Raw genomic sequence first — 15,237 nt, 5'->3', positions numbered from 1 at the left:
AAAGAATGTCAATGTCCAGCGGGCATTTCAGGCTGCTTCCCTCGAGTTGTCAGCATCTCTTAGGACAAGGAAACATGTCAAGGTCAAGTTAAAATAACGTCCAAGCTCTCTCCACATTCGATCTTCTCTTGTCGACTTACGCAGGTGTCTACTTCGAATTAAGCGAAACCAGTTGTGCCGAAGGGTCTTGTAAGCAGAGGGCTGCATATCTGTCAGAATCGCTTACTAGGCCCACCTGGCTGATCAGGCGGGCGAGTAAAACTATATACCTGAGTTTTGACCCGGCAAGCATCGAAAGCCCACGGGTAACTGGAAGGCCTTGCAAGACGAAGCTCGCTTATCTTCAGCATACGCTCATTCCGGTTTTGCACCGTCTCCAGATACATGAGTCACGCAGTCACCGTTGCCAACTTTTAGATTCTAAACTGTTCTAGGAGCACTTGTATCAAATTCATAAATTAATCTGTTTAATATGGAATAAAGAAGAAATCCCTCAACAGTGGAAAGAATCCATAATTGTTCCTGTGTTCAAAAAAGGTGATAAAATGAACTGCAATAATTACCGTGGAATTTCTCTACTCTCAACAACATATAAAATATTATCTAACATTCTTTTAACAAGACTAACCCCATATGCTAATGAAATTATAGGTGATTATCAATGTGGATTTAAACGTAACAGATCAACTACAGATCAAATTTTTCACATCAGACAGACACTTGAAAAAAAGTGGGAATATAATCAAAATGTCCATCAGCTATTCATTGATTTCAAAAAAGCATATGATTCAGTCAAAAGAGATAAACTATATAATATATTAGTTGAGTTTGGAATACCTAAGAAGCTTGTTAGTATGATAAAAGTATGCACCAGTGAAACAGAAAGTAAAATTCGTGTGGGTATTAATATGTCTGACAAATTTACAATTCATGATTGGTTAAAACAAGGAGATGCATTATCTCCATTGCTCTTTAATTTTGCCTTAGAATATGCTGTTAGGAAGGTAAAAGAAACTAAAGAAGGACTAAAATTAAATGGTGTGACTCAGTTGTTAGCATATGCAGATGATGTAGACTTACTGGGGGATGATGTGAATACAATTAAGAATAATGCTAAAATATTTTTCAAAACTGCTAAAGAGATAGGTTTGGAAGTTAACAAAGAGAAAACTAAATATATGCTTACAGGCCGAAACCAAGTGTTAGGTAATAATCAAAATCTAATTATTGATAACAACTCGTTTGAACCAGTTTCCAAATTCAAATACTTAGGAGTAATATTAACAAATGAAAATTATATTAAAGAGGAAATAAAAAGTAGGCTTAATTCAGGAAATGCATGTTACTTCTCTCTTCATAAACTTTTGTCTTCTCGTTTAATATCTAAGAAACTGAAAGTTAAAATATACAAAACAGTAATTTTGCCTGTAGTATTATATGCATGTGAAACTTGGTCCCTTACATTGAAAGAGGAACATAAATTGAGAGTATTTGAAAATAAGATCCTTAGGAAAATATTTGGACCTAAAAGGGATGAGAAGACAGGTGAGTGGAGAAGGTTACATAATTTAGAACTACATAATTTGTATTCATGTCCAGATATTATTAGAATAATTAAATCAAGAAGACTTAGGTGGGCAGGCCATGTGGCACGAATGGGAGAGGAACGAGGAGTTTACAGGATTCTTGTTGGGAAACCTGATGGTAAGAGACCTGTAGGAAGGCCAAGACGAAGATGGAGGGACAACGTTGAGATGGACCTAAGGGAAATCGGTAGGGATGGAAAAGAGTATATAGAACTTGCTCAAAATAGGGAAACATGGAAGGCCTGTGTTGCTGCAGCCATGAACCTTCGGGTTTAAGAAGGCTAGAGAGTTAGTTAGTTAGTTCTAGGAGCACTTAAAATGTTCATCACTTTTATCAATTTGAAATTGCAGACATTTATTCCTTCGTAGAAAACATTTGTATCGTTCAAACCCAGTGACGGCGATTGGGTTCCAAAACTAAGGGGCCAGAGTGCAAAAGTAACAGGGGGGCGCACGGACAGTTTAATTTCCCTTGATACATTAGGTTAGCGTGGTGAAAAGTGGCAAAAAGTCTGGGGGGGGGGGGGGGGCAGGCAACTGCACTCTCTCGGCTCCGCCTCTAATTGCCGCCACTGCTGACACCTGTAAAGGAGTACGATCCAAGTTTGGCAAAAAGTGCTATCGTAAATATTTTGGAACTTTGTGTTACTGGTGGTTGTTCTACATTATACTTTTGGGGGGGTGCTCCCCTATGGCGCAGTGGTAGTGTCGTCGCCTTGTAATCAAGGGGTACCGGGTTCGATACCTGGTGGAGGCACATGGTGGTTCGGGTCCCACTTTAAACTATAGGTCCAGTCCCAATTAGCCTTATTGTGCATAAATTGACCAAATAAATAAATGAATCAATCAATCAAACAGATTTTCTCTCTGGTGTAATTTTGCCAATTCAATATCCGAATTAGTTACTCAAGACCCCCCCCTGAACACTAAGGCACGATGGTCCATAAAATGTAACATGAAATCAGAATTTGCATTATAAAAGGTTTTTGAATATTGTCATCTCTTTCAACAAATCGTCGTTCACTCATGTTGTTGCAACACCATTAACTCTTTCGCTGCGGTTGTCGCATTTATGCACAGCACGCCAGGTGCCTTGCTCTGCGGAAGTCGCATTATTGCGAGTTCATACTTCCACTCCCTGCGGGTGTCGCATTTCAGCAGTACGTTGCTTTTAGTAGCCTTCAGACATCTGTAGATATTATTTGGAACTATTTGAACTTGTAGTTTTGTTTATATCAGTATGATGTCGCTAATTACGCCCCTGTTTAGAATACGAGCGTTGAGTGCTCTGACATGTCAGTTTCAAATGCATGTTCGTATGTAAACAACATGGTTTCGTCAAGTCGTCAACACTTGTCTGATAATGATGTTACTCAACTGTTGAATCAGAAGGTGAATTAAATTGTGACGATAATAGCGACAGTTTTTATGAGACTTCAATTGGTGACAGTGATTGTGTAGTGTCTGATGAAGAATTTGTACCGCCGTCCGTAACATCATGGAGCAGACTGCAAAGCAGCATTGATCTAGGTGCGGGAAGTTCGACGCAGGCAAGTGCCAAGTTACTTGGTGACAGTACTGTATTTAGCACACCATTTTCTTGTTTTATCAAATATTTCCCCCACTCAGTATTTGAACACAAAGCAGAACAAACTGAAGTTTTCACCACCCAGTATCTTGATACTACTTACGAATTTCCATGCCGCTCCACCACTCTGTGTCATCCCGTGTTTTGAGAAATACTATACCATCAGGGACTACAGAATGGTTTGCCAGTGCAAGGAATGACTTTTGTAATTTTTCTATAACATATTTTGCAATGTAATTTTTTAAAATTATTCTTTCTACATTTTTTTTCAAAATTTCAAAATATTTCAAAATTTTTCAAAATATCATACTACCAGGGACTACAGAATGGTATTCCAGTGCAAGAATGAATTTTGTAAGTTCTCTCTCATATATAACGCAATGTAATTGTGAAAACTATTTGTTTATAAAAAAATATTTTTTCAAATTTAATTACGCAGCCAAGGGATATTGTGTGCCAGAGAATTCCGCAGCGAAAGAGTTAATACTTGTTTCCATGATATGAAAAACTCAATATGCTGGCCAACGCAGAAATTTATTTTATTTTAAAACATAAACTAAACGTAACGTTTCAACCTTCTAGCAAGGTTTTCTTCAGACTCTCTACCCAGTACAAAGAGAAAAAAAATGTTGTTGCTAGTTATCTAGTTCTACAGACCACATTGATAGTAATACGATTCAAAATATTATTGTTAGCTTATATCTTCATACAGGTGCAAATAGCAGGCAATGCTACTTACACATTTCAACAAACGAACAACGTAAAAATGAAACCGAGAGGAGATTTACGATTTCAAGACCAGAAAAGTGACATAAAATGAACAAGAGACACAAACCAATTTGAAGACCTTCGAAACAAATTTGGAAAATGTGTGGTAGTTGGTTTGACATAATAATGAAAGTAATTTGAGAAGTTACAAAAATCTTAGGTACAGTGGCATAGCAACATATCGCGAGGCCCTGGGCGAGATTAGAATGCAAGGCTCCATCCATTCTTTAAGTTTGAAATATCAATGTGAATCGATATACAGTCATCAAGGAAACATCAGCAAATTATTATATTTATATAATAGCCTATAATAATAATTCATTTCTGACGAAAATTGTATTTAATAGTACGCGACAGAGAAATTTACACTTGGCAGAGCTACATTAACACGCTGCTGGAATTTTCATTAACCAAGGCAGTAGTAATAGTATGTTTTTTAAGATTGTCTTTAGACAGAAAGACAACTGAAATATCCTTAAATAAGAACCTTTAAATATAACCTATATATTATTTAATGAGTAGTTCTTTGTCTCCTCATTTCAAAATTTGTAGGAGGTAAATGTCACAAACCATTGCTTAAGTAGAAAATATCGAAGGACGCACATAAAATGTCTGTGCTTGATAGAATGGGGGGAAGGGGCTGCGCTAAACCACAATCCTGTCTAGGGGCCCAAAGTATCTACCTTCAAGGTCTTCGACACAATCGGTTTCAACAACAAATCTTAAAACGATAGTCATTTGCACCATAAGTGTGAAATCTTTGGTGGAATCAATTGATACAGCTAATTTGACTTTTTTAATTAACAATTTTGACTTTGTTGCTCATAAATTGTACCAGTTAACTTCGAATTTGAGGACTTAGATGATAATAATAACTGTGAATCTCATTTTGTTGTTACGTCTTAATGTTCTTGTAATATTAAATATTTGACGCAGTGGCATAACAAAATCGTAAAGTACGCGTCCACAAGAAATAAATTTTTGTCCCTCAAGTACAGTCAGATTCTTCCAGGAAATTTACGTAATTACTTAGAATGGCTGGTTGTGGCTGCACTTACATTAATAACTATACAAATCGATGCTCTAACTCTGAATTTTCACATATTACAACATATCTTTCTTTGACATTTATGTATTCAAAGGAAGAAAATACAAATACTTACTTATCCCTTCCCCCAAACAGAAGGTGGTACAGGATACAGAGAACACTGGAAGCTAGTGTAGAGCTATCAAGGAGAAGAAACTTTCCTAAAGCATTTGACTTAAGATTTAAGCACATTCCTGAAACGTAGAACTTGATCAGGAAATTCGGAAGATAAATGATCTTCGTGCCCGTTACAGAGGGCAATAGCTGCATCTGAACGTGTAGGAACGAGGAAGAATTGCTCCATGGCAGTTTGAGGTGCTTTATCATTAACATATTAAAATCGGGTAGGCTATGCAAGGTCACGAGACAGAAGAAAAATGGATAAAAATGTCCAAGCAATTTTTGCGTTGATGTTTCACATGAGAAATGAGAATTATTTTGACTTTTTCGGCGCCCCTTAGGCTTAGAGCTCCCGCCCGCCTCTGATTTGACGTATTCATTCAAATTATAACGTTAAACTAGAATATAAAGCCAGATAAAAAAATTTTAATTTTATTGCTCACAAAAATTAGCCTTTTCTATCTTTCTCACTTCCATTTATTACGTTTTTCGTATCAACCTCATGGGACGCGAGGCCCCTACATGCGCGAGGCCCAGGGTGGTCACCCACTTCGCCCACCCCTTGCTACGCCAATGGTTATACAACCTCAAGGCACCTGCGGCTAGCAGAAATTCAAATATTTCCATGCGTAGTAAAATATAATGGCCATTGGCAATACTGACAGCAGTGCTCGCGTCTACTTGCAAGAACTACATCGAGTCTCACGAGTCTTCTTAAGACCCGGGTAATAGAAAAGCCTGCCAGGCATTGATGCCTGTGCACAACTGTGACGTGAAGCTCGCGTGCACGATGTCTAACACCTGGGCTTAACGTGCGTGTTGCATACTTTTGTAGGCGCGCCTCCTTGCAGATGGGTTTTTTCCGGGTCTTGTGCAGGTCTCTACTTGTAAGCAACTTTGTATTAAGAATTATCCGTTTTTCGATTTATCCATTCTGAAATACATTATAAATCGTATCTTATCGGCTGGGGAATGGGAAGAACTTTGGAATAAAGGGTAATTTGTATTAACCAATGTCGTATTAACGAGGTTTTCCTGTATATGAAAGGGGGGTGGGTAGTAAACTGAAAATTCCCAAAAAAATTAAGAAAAAATGGTTTCGCCCCCCCCACCCCAAGAAAAAGTACAAGACATTGTAACAATACACATGAAAATAATTGTTGGAGTGTTAGAAACAAGAAAATAATTGCACTATTATCATATGATCAATAGAACAAGACTTGTACCCCCAAAACGACATGTCTGTACACCACTGAGCCATTCAGCAAAGTGCGCAGTTACCTTGAAACGACTGTAGGTCCAGAGCTAATTGCCCTAGATGGACGAATCAAGTACTGTTATACATAGAATGAATGGGGAGGGAAGGGACTGGAAAATTCCAAAATTTCTGAAGAAAAGTGCCCCTTCCCCCTCTGCCCCTGGATAACAGAGTACAGGACATTGTCAAAATACACATGGAAATGATCGCTGGCATGTCTGGAACAAGAAAATGATTGCACTGTTATCATACTAGCAATAGAACACAACTTGTAGCCCCCCCCCCCCCAAATGACATGTCTATGTGCCACTGACTCAAGTCTTGGGTTGCAGTGTTACCTTGAAATGCCTGTATACGAGGGTCACTATTTATATTTTGAGCCTAACAATGAAAAAACAGGAATTTGGCATTGAAAACTGCTTTATTGTTTTTCGAAGTATTCTCCTTTATGGTCAATATACTTTTGCATTCGTTCGAACCATTTGTCAAAGCAGTTTTTCCAATCTTCTTGAGACACCTCCATTTTGAACGCATCAACGGCGTCTTCCGCCGACGAAAATCGTTGTCCACGCAATTTATTCTTGACATTCGGGAACAAGAAGAAGTCATTGGGTGCCAAATCAGGACTGTACGGCAGATGACCCATCAATTCGATTTTTTGACTGTTCATAAAGTCGGTTGTTAGACAAGATGTGTGACAGCTGGCATTGTCTTGATGAAGAATGATCCAACGGCGTTTGTTTGTTTTCCGTATTTGACCGAAGACCTCTGGCAAACAAATTGTTGTGTACCATTCAGAGTTGACCATTCTACGTTCCTCTAAAGGCACAGTTGCCACATGACCAGTTTTCCCGAAAAAACAGGCGATCATTTGTTTGGATGTGCTTCGAGCGCCAACAACATTTGTTGGATTGGGTTCATCTTGAAACACCCATACAGTCGACTGCTGTTTACGTTCCGGCTCATATGCATATATCCATGATTCGTCACCTGTTACAATCTTGTATACGTCTTTTGAAGCACCACGATTGTTTTTATTGAGCATTTCTTTGCACCAATTGACGCGAGCGTCTTTTTGAGTTTTTGTCAAATTGTGTGGGATCCAACAAGAACATACCTTTCTCACAGCTAAATGATCATGTAATATTTTATATATGCTGGTGGAACTAATGCCTATGGTTGCCTCAATCTCACAGTATGTCACATGACGATCTTGCAGTATTAGGTTTTGCACAGCATCAATGTTTTCTTGAACAACAACTGATTTTGGACGATCTTCGCGAATCTCGTCGGTGAGCGAATGGCGGCCACGATTAAATTCGTTATACCAGCCTTTCACAGTGGCAAAGGATATGGCTTCATCGCCAAATGTGGAAGTAAGTTGATCGATGCACTCTTGTCTTGATAATCCACGTCGAAAATCGTAAAAAATCATCGCACAAAAATGTTCACGAGTTAATTCCATTTTATTGTTGTCGCGCAATCTCCAAGGCAACATAAACTACACAAATGAAGCTATTGACAAAACATTTGAAGTAGGTTATGGTCAATAATGCCAGACGATTCCGTGCAAACGTCAAATCGGGCCTAACTTCAATCAGTGTTGCCAAGGCTCAAAATATAGTGACCCTCGTATTGGAGGCTAATTGCCCTTGATGGATGAATCAAGTACCGTTATACGTGGAATGAACCATAGATTTGGACTGCATACAAGTTATGCGCATTGAGTTTGTATATATATGGATGTGGGGGAGGAGAGGAACCGGAAAATTCCAAAATTTCTGAAGAAAAATGCCCCTTTCCCCTTCGCCCCTGGACAACCAAGTACAGGACATTGTCAAAATACACATGGAAATGATCGCTTGCATGTCTGGAACAAGAAAATAATTGCACTATTATCATGCGAGCAATAGAACACAACTTGTACCCCCCAAACGACATGTCTATGCGCAACCGCCAATTTCCTGCCATTTCCCTCCCTTTTATGGAAGAACAAGACGTGCAAGAGTCTTTACGGTGCAGAATATGTGTTAACAATAATGTAAAAGAAGAAAATCGCAAATCCAGCCAAAAATAGCAACATCATAATGTAAAAACTTCGAGCATGCTAGAGGATCTCGATCGAGATGCTCGGGATGCAAGAGATTAATGAATATTACACACTTGCATCATTTATATTGCAACTATGAAATGTCATTGTAACCCTTATACGTACATATATGTATGTACAGTGCACACATAACAAGAATGGATGGATTAGAATCCTCGATATTATGTCCCATATAGTCAATGCCCATTGTTCCAACAAAGCAATACATTATAAAATTTTCCTGCATTTTAAGTATTTCATCTTGGTCTCCTGAAAAACATAAAAAATTGAGGTTCTAAATGTTTTTATTTGCCTATGAGGGACCCAGACTATTAATATAGTAGGCGTTACTCTACCTATTTATGTGAAATTTATTAAATATTGTGGGTACATGAATTATTCAATTTTGTAACATTTGCCACATTAATGAAAAATGCATGTATTAAAAGTTGACTTTTATAATTCCAAAGCTCATGCATGTTCTTACTAATATAACGTTGAAATTTATCTCTTGTCTTTGACAGGTACTCCAAAAAGAGTAGTTCAACGAAAGGGACCTCCCTTCCAGGAAAATCAAAAGGGTATGTATCTACATGCATTGAACATTTTCAGTATTAATTTATGTTAGACTTGTTTAAAATCCTCGTTTTTTCTGTTAGTGTATTTTATTTAATTTCTTTTACATAACTAATATTGTTTTTACAGTTTGGTTGAAGGTGTTGATGTTAAAACATGTAAAGCACCATGCTTTAAATGTTCGAACCATCAAAGAAATTGAATGTATTTTCCTTCTGCTTGACAGGATGAGACAGCTGAAAATTTCATTTAACTTTTTCCTCCATTTTTGTAAAGTGGGGATTTTATGAAAAATTTTCAATATACGTGCTAGACTATGATGTTTAGTTGCCATTTTGCAACTAATGCATAATGTTTGCCTGCCAAAGCTAGTGCCTACAACAAACTTACGTTTTTTTTGTTTGTTTTATTCTGCCACAAAAAGTGCTAATGACATGTTATAAATTTAAGTATCCCTTTTCTTTTGCATTGTAATTTTATTTTAAGGTGAAAGCTTTTGGTCAGTATGATGGTTCTAAAACTTGTTGACAGATTGCACTTCAACATTGGACAATGCAGTTGAATGCATTTTCCTGCATTTTACTTATTATGTATAAAATAATGAAGACATTCAGTCTTCATAGTCCCAATAGAGCAAAATGTTACAAACTTTTTCTCGATTTTACATTTTCCCACATTTTAAGTTTTATCAGCTTGGTCCCCTGAAAAACGTAAAATTAATATTCACTGTATAAAGAAGACAAACTGATTGGTGCTACAGAGCTAGACATGGTGGAATCGAATCTAATGCTGACACATTCTATTTTTAAATTCCTTGTTGAATTCCATCATGTGTTCTTATACACCCATAGATGTGATGATGCTAGTAAATAATAAAACTGATTGACTGGAGAAGTATAAGCTATATCCATAAAGTTTTGATGCTGGTGTAATATCTCAGCATAGGTTAATGTTTGGCAATTCCAGTTGCTATGTGCAAGTAATTTAAAATTTTCGACTTGCCTTTGTTATTGACATCAGTTTGCTGTCAATGGCAACTTTGCATGATGTGTATAAGAATGTGAATTCAATTCTTGCTACAAATGAGTCTGATAGGTTGTTAGACCTCAAACTGAAAATTACATTGCATTTTGCAACAGGTACTTTGAACAATGATTACTGAAAGGATTTACTGTATTATTAGTTGAATAAGATATTAATCTGCTACCATTCTCATGTTACATAAAAGAATCTTCAGATTTGTTCAAAAGCATTTAGCTTCTTCAGCATCAAGAAGAAAACTTCATAGGATTTTTTTCTGTACTTGGAAATCCTTTGAATCAGAAATTTTAGCAGTCAAGCAATGTGAGATGCAAATTCCTCTAAAGATCAAGTCTGCTGCACTAATTTTTTTAACTTTGGTTCTAATTGAAATTACTATATGTGCATGTTATTTTGAGAAATCCAATTAATGAGTTCGGTTTATTCAATTTCAGCTGCTCCCGCAACCGGTGCGAAACCTGCAGCCATGCCAGTGATATCCAATGTAACGTCACTTGCCCCTAATGGACAGGTACCACCTTCACAGCAGAATAATACCACGGTGGCAGCCAGAGGAGCTCTGAAAGTTAAGGTAAGGGAATTTGGCATTTCCTGTCCATTCACTCAACATGAGAATATAATAAGAGTAAGTTCATTTTGGCAGAAACTGGGAGATCATTTTGAATATAATCCCAAATTTGATTTAAAAACTGCACTATTACACAAAATAAACATATCCCTTCTAATAGCACGTTAAATCATTACCAGAATATTATGTTTATTTCTGTATAAAGGAGTCCATTTTTGCTTCTCAAATATTTACAGCAGAATTAATCAATTTTCCTTGAATTGCATAATTCACAGGATACGTCAGAAAGTGTCACGTCTGTATATAAACGGTAAATTTCGTGTTTAAGAGTCTATTTCACATTTTGCATCATTTCGTGACAAAATACGGTATGAAAATGCACCTCACACCTTTCAGAAACATGAAAAATTAACATTAGAATGTGTTATTTCACTTTTCGTCAAAAACGAAATATGCATGCCTCTATGTATCAGTATTGGTTGATCGGGCCTACCCAATGACATAGTGGTAACGTAATCACCTTGTTACAAAGGGGTCCTGGGTTTGATACCTCGTGGAGGCACATACTGGTTCAAATCCCACTTTAAACGGTAGGTCCAGTCCTGATTAGCCTATCTTTTGCATAAAGTGGACTTGAAATCTATCAGTGGTATCAGTATCAAAAGTACAGGTTGGAATTTATGCACCAATTTCAGCCGTAACTTACCTGGAGTTTGGCTATTTCCCAGAATGCACAAAAATGCCACGTGACGTTTCCACGAATTTTGAATGTTCTGGATATTGTGCAAAGTTTTCATTTATTTGACATCAGTATTGTGTAAAAAATGGATTTTGTGATTAATTGATACCTATTTTAACACAGTGCTAATCTCGTATATATACGGATTTCCCGAACTTCTCTAGTGTGCGGATCACGTGTATATATACAGAGTTGAATTAAAAATTTATTTCAACGGTCATTTGCTGTACGTTTACGGAGCTATCAATCCTGAGTAATATTTGGACATCGTACTTCCTCATACTGCCACTAGATGGTGGGCAAATGCTCATAACGGTTCTATTCGCGTCTTTGTCTGATAGTGATATGCTAGTTGTTTACGGCCACGATTGCGGATGAAGCTCTGTCAGAGGATGTTATTCGCCTCACATTAGATGAGCAAATGAACGATGTGTAGTTATAATGTAACATATCATATCAAAATTAAGAGGAAGATTCAAACTTTTCAACAGTGTACGATACATATATTTTACGTTTTTAGTTTTTGAGAAATGATTTTTTAAAAAGTAGTGAAAATGGTCAGCATTCTTGGGATGGAAAGCGACTTGGAGGTCAGCACTATTTAATATTCTGATGTAATTCTTAAATATGTTAAATATTTTAAAGTAAAACTGTGGTAAGTTAATGCTTATGCTGACATCCATGGCAGAGTTGTTAGCACAGTGCACTGCAACGCCAGGGATCCTAGATTAGACATGGGTGTTCTTTGTTATTTTTTCATCAGTTTCATAATATTATCCCTCGTCCTCATGGTCGTGATTAGCCAAAAGTGACATAAAATAACCAAAACAATCAATCAGAAATGATGCTTATAATTGCACTGAAATACTTATGTTTTAATGTTAATGAATATTTTGAACAATTTTCAAGCATCAGCATTGGTGGGAATCTGTTGGAAGTACATCGGTAAAAATTCCAAGTTCAGTTCAAAATGGTATGGACTCACCACTTAGGCATGCACTGAAGATGTTACTCTGGTCTCTGTCATACCATGCCATTGCTCTATGAAACAGCAGAAGTGACAAATCATGTAGAAATAGGGTTGGTTCGATAGTTCAGTTTGTAGAGCAGTGGGACTATATGCTAGCAACTTGAGTTCATGTTGTGGTGAAGCGTACATTTTTCACTTAAAAGCAGTCTTAACTTTTTGTGTACCCATTTTGAATGTTCACCTAAATTTCAATTTTTGTTCCAAATTTTTAATTTCTTCTACTATACATCACAAATGTGTGTTGTCTGAGAAGTGTTAGATATATTTTGTTTCCTTTACATCACTTCAGCTAAAGTGTAAATATTGTGGGGATGACCGGTAAATATCAAGTGAGTTCAGAGACGTGTTGTTTTCATTACTCATAATTAGGAGCATGCATATTTAATTTTTGACGGAAACACAAAATGTGAAACAATACACTGTAATGTTCATTTTTCATGTTTTTCTAAGATATAAGGTGCATTTTCCTGCGATGTTTTGTCACGAAATGAACTTCAAAATACAAAAATAAGCTCTTAAACACGAAATTTAAAGTTTATTTACTGACATGACACTTTCTGAAGTCTGAATTATCCTGTGATTTATGCAAATCATGAAAAATTGATTTATTATGCTGTAAGTATTTGAGATGGAAACGTAGACTTCTTTACACAGGAATAAACTTAAAAACTTAATTAATACTCTGATACTACATGTGCTATTAGAAGGGAAATGTTTATTTTGTGTAAAATTTTTGTTTTTAAGACAAATTTAGGATTATATTCACCATTTTTAACAGCAAAATGTCATATTACATACTGCTTTTGATCCTGAAATATACTGTTTTCGTACAGAAACCTTGATCTTTTATTCACCATAAATATATGGCTCTATTCTTAATGTTCCTGTTTCTTTATTCCAGGCCAACAGTACTCTCCAAGGCCAGCCTTCACAGACAACCCAGGTTGTGCCTGGCCAGCAAATTATCGTCAAGCCTCCACCTCCCAAGGCCCAAAGGAATAAGGCTGTTCTCTGTAAACCGTATACACACACCAAAGGTGTATCTTGTAAACCTCATCCCTGTAACAAATCTGCACAAACAGGTAAGAACACTATGATAGTTAAGGTCTTGATCAATTTAAGTACAAGTTGTTGAATATACTTATCCTTTGTTGCAAAACAGATTAAACAACAGGACAAAGGGAGATGGTTACATAACACTGAACTGCATAATGTACAAGGGTGATTCAAATGAGAACCTTAAAAGTGCAATCAAATTCCGAAAAGTTGTACAATTGATTTGTAAGTTGGCAGGAGTTATCCTTGTGGTTGGAAGAATGACCAACAGGTGGCAACATGATGCTGCAAAACTGAAGAAGGAAGCAGCGTCAGTGCAAAGATGGCCGCCCCATTGTTGACATGCACCTCGTTAGAGTAGCGATCTGTGATGCGTTTTTTGAGTAGTGAAGTTTGAAATTTATCACAAGAATGAAAGTGCAGTACTATGATTCGTGGTGTATGTCCCTGCAGCAAGTGTAGGAGTGGTGTAGAAATTTTAGAAGCGGCGTAACTTCTGTGTAACTTCTGTGGAGGACCAGGCACACCACGTAGTGACAAACAAAAACATCGCCACATTGGAAGAGCTTCTGAAGGCATATTACTGTGAAGGAAATAGCCGCCATTTTGTATATTAGTGTTGGTTCAGCACACAATATTGTCCATGATGTGCTGCAATTCAATAAAGTGTCGGCGAAATGGGTGTCACGTCAGTTGGCTGCTGAATTGAGACCGTTGCATCGATGCCTGTGACGAACTTTTGTGTTGTTTCCAGGTCGAAGATGATGGATTTCTGGAAAGAATTGTTACAGGAGATGAAATGTGTGCACTTTCACCAACCTGAAATAAAGGGATCAAGCAAGGAAAGTCACCATAGCTCATTGCCAAAAAACCAAAGAAATTCCACCCCCAACCATCAGCAGGAAAAGTAATGCTCATTCTCTTCTGGGATGCAATTGAGATAATTTTTGAACATTACATAAGGCTCGCTTGACCCTATAGCACACAGGAGCAGTGAACCTCCAGTAATATACGGTAATCCCCTCGAGAATGAACAATAAACAACATCTTTACCTTTTCACAATATTTCGCTAAAATTGTTACACAATAAGTAATGTATTTGTGTCTGTAACACCGCAAACATTTTTACTGAGAGGAGAAACCGTAAGTCGGCTGCTTTGGTGCAGTTCCTCAGTTGAACCCCCACAGGACAGCTCGTGCCATAGAGAAAGCTCTGGCAGCAGGCGGAAGCTTGGGGTGGCTATATGGGCAAAATACGTGGAAGAGGATACTGCCGAACCTCTATTTCCAAGAAACGGTCATGTGCAGTTCGTTCTCTCGCAGAAGCCGCGGCACAAGGCACCGTTCTCGCTGCATCATCCCTTCCAATGTTGCCCTGTGGGGTTCAAGTTTGAAGCACACACTTTACATATTCAATCTTCTCTTTGTATCATTTTTGCTTGAAATTTACACGTGATCAGTGCATTGAGATTTGAGATACATGTCGTGTGACTTTTGTGACTCGAGATCGCTTCTTTTCATGTAGCTCCTCAATTGTCCTCATGATACTGGGTCAACACTGAAATTTTTTGAGCTCCCACCATATATAAATTGTATATGCAATGTCGTCCCCTCAGTTCACAAACACCGTGGAGTGATCCTTTATCAAGACATTCAAATGTCAACCTCAGTTCCACATAATACACCCTGGACCCCATTTTACAGACTAACAAGGCTCTGGCATCTGGACTC

The 15,237-nt window shown here is 37.4% G+C and overlaps 1 protein-coding gene across 2 annotated transcripts in view; it reads left to right on the top strand.

The window, feature by feature from the left end:
• Positions 1-15,237, top strand: part of woc (zinc finger protein without children) — a 95,214-nt gene that overhangs the window by 46,921 nt on the left and 33,056 nt on the right. For both annotated transcript variants that reach the window (XM_083124039.1, XM_083124038.1), the window contains exons 10-12: positions 9,021-9,077; positions 10,548-10,684; positions 13,352-13,532. In XM_083124039.1, the coding sequence (XP_082980165.1) occupies positions 9,021-9,077; positions 10,548-10,684; positions 13,352-13,532 (375 nt within the window). The remainder of the gene's footprint in view (positions 1-9,020; positions 9,078-10,547; positions 10,685-13,351; positions 13,533-15,237) is intronic.

The sequence above is a fragment of the Lepisma saccharinum genome, chromosome 6, assembly GCF_977018435.1.
Source record: "Lepisma saccharinum chromosome 6, izLepSacc3.1, whole genome shotgun sequence".
Taxonomy (NCBI): domain Eukaryota; kingdom Metazoa; phylum Arthropoda; class Insecta; order Zygentoma; family Lepismatidae; genus Lepisma; species Lepisma saccharinum.
Note: the sequence above shows the minus strand (reverse complement) of the source record. Positions and strands in the feature narration are given on the sequence as shown.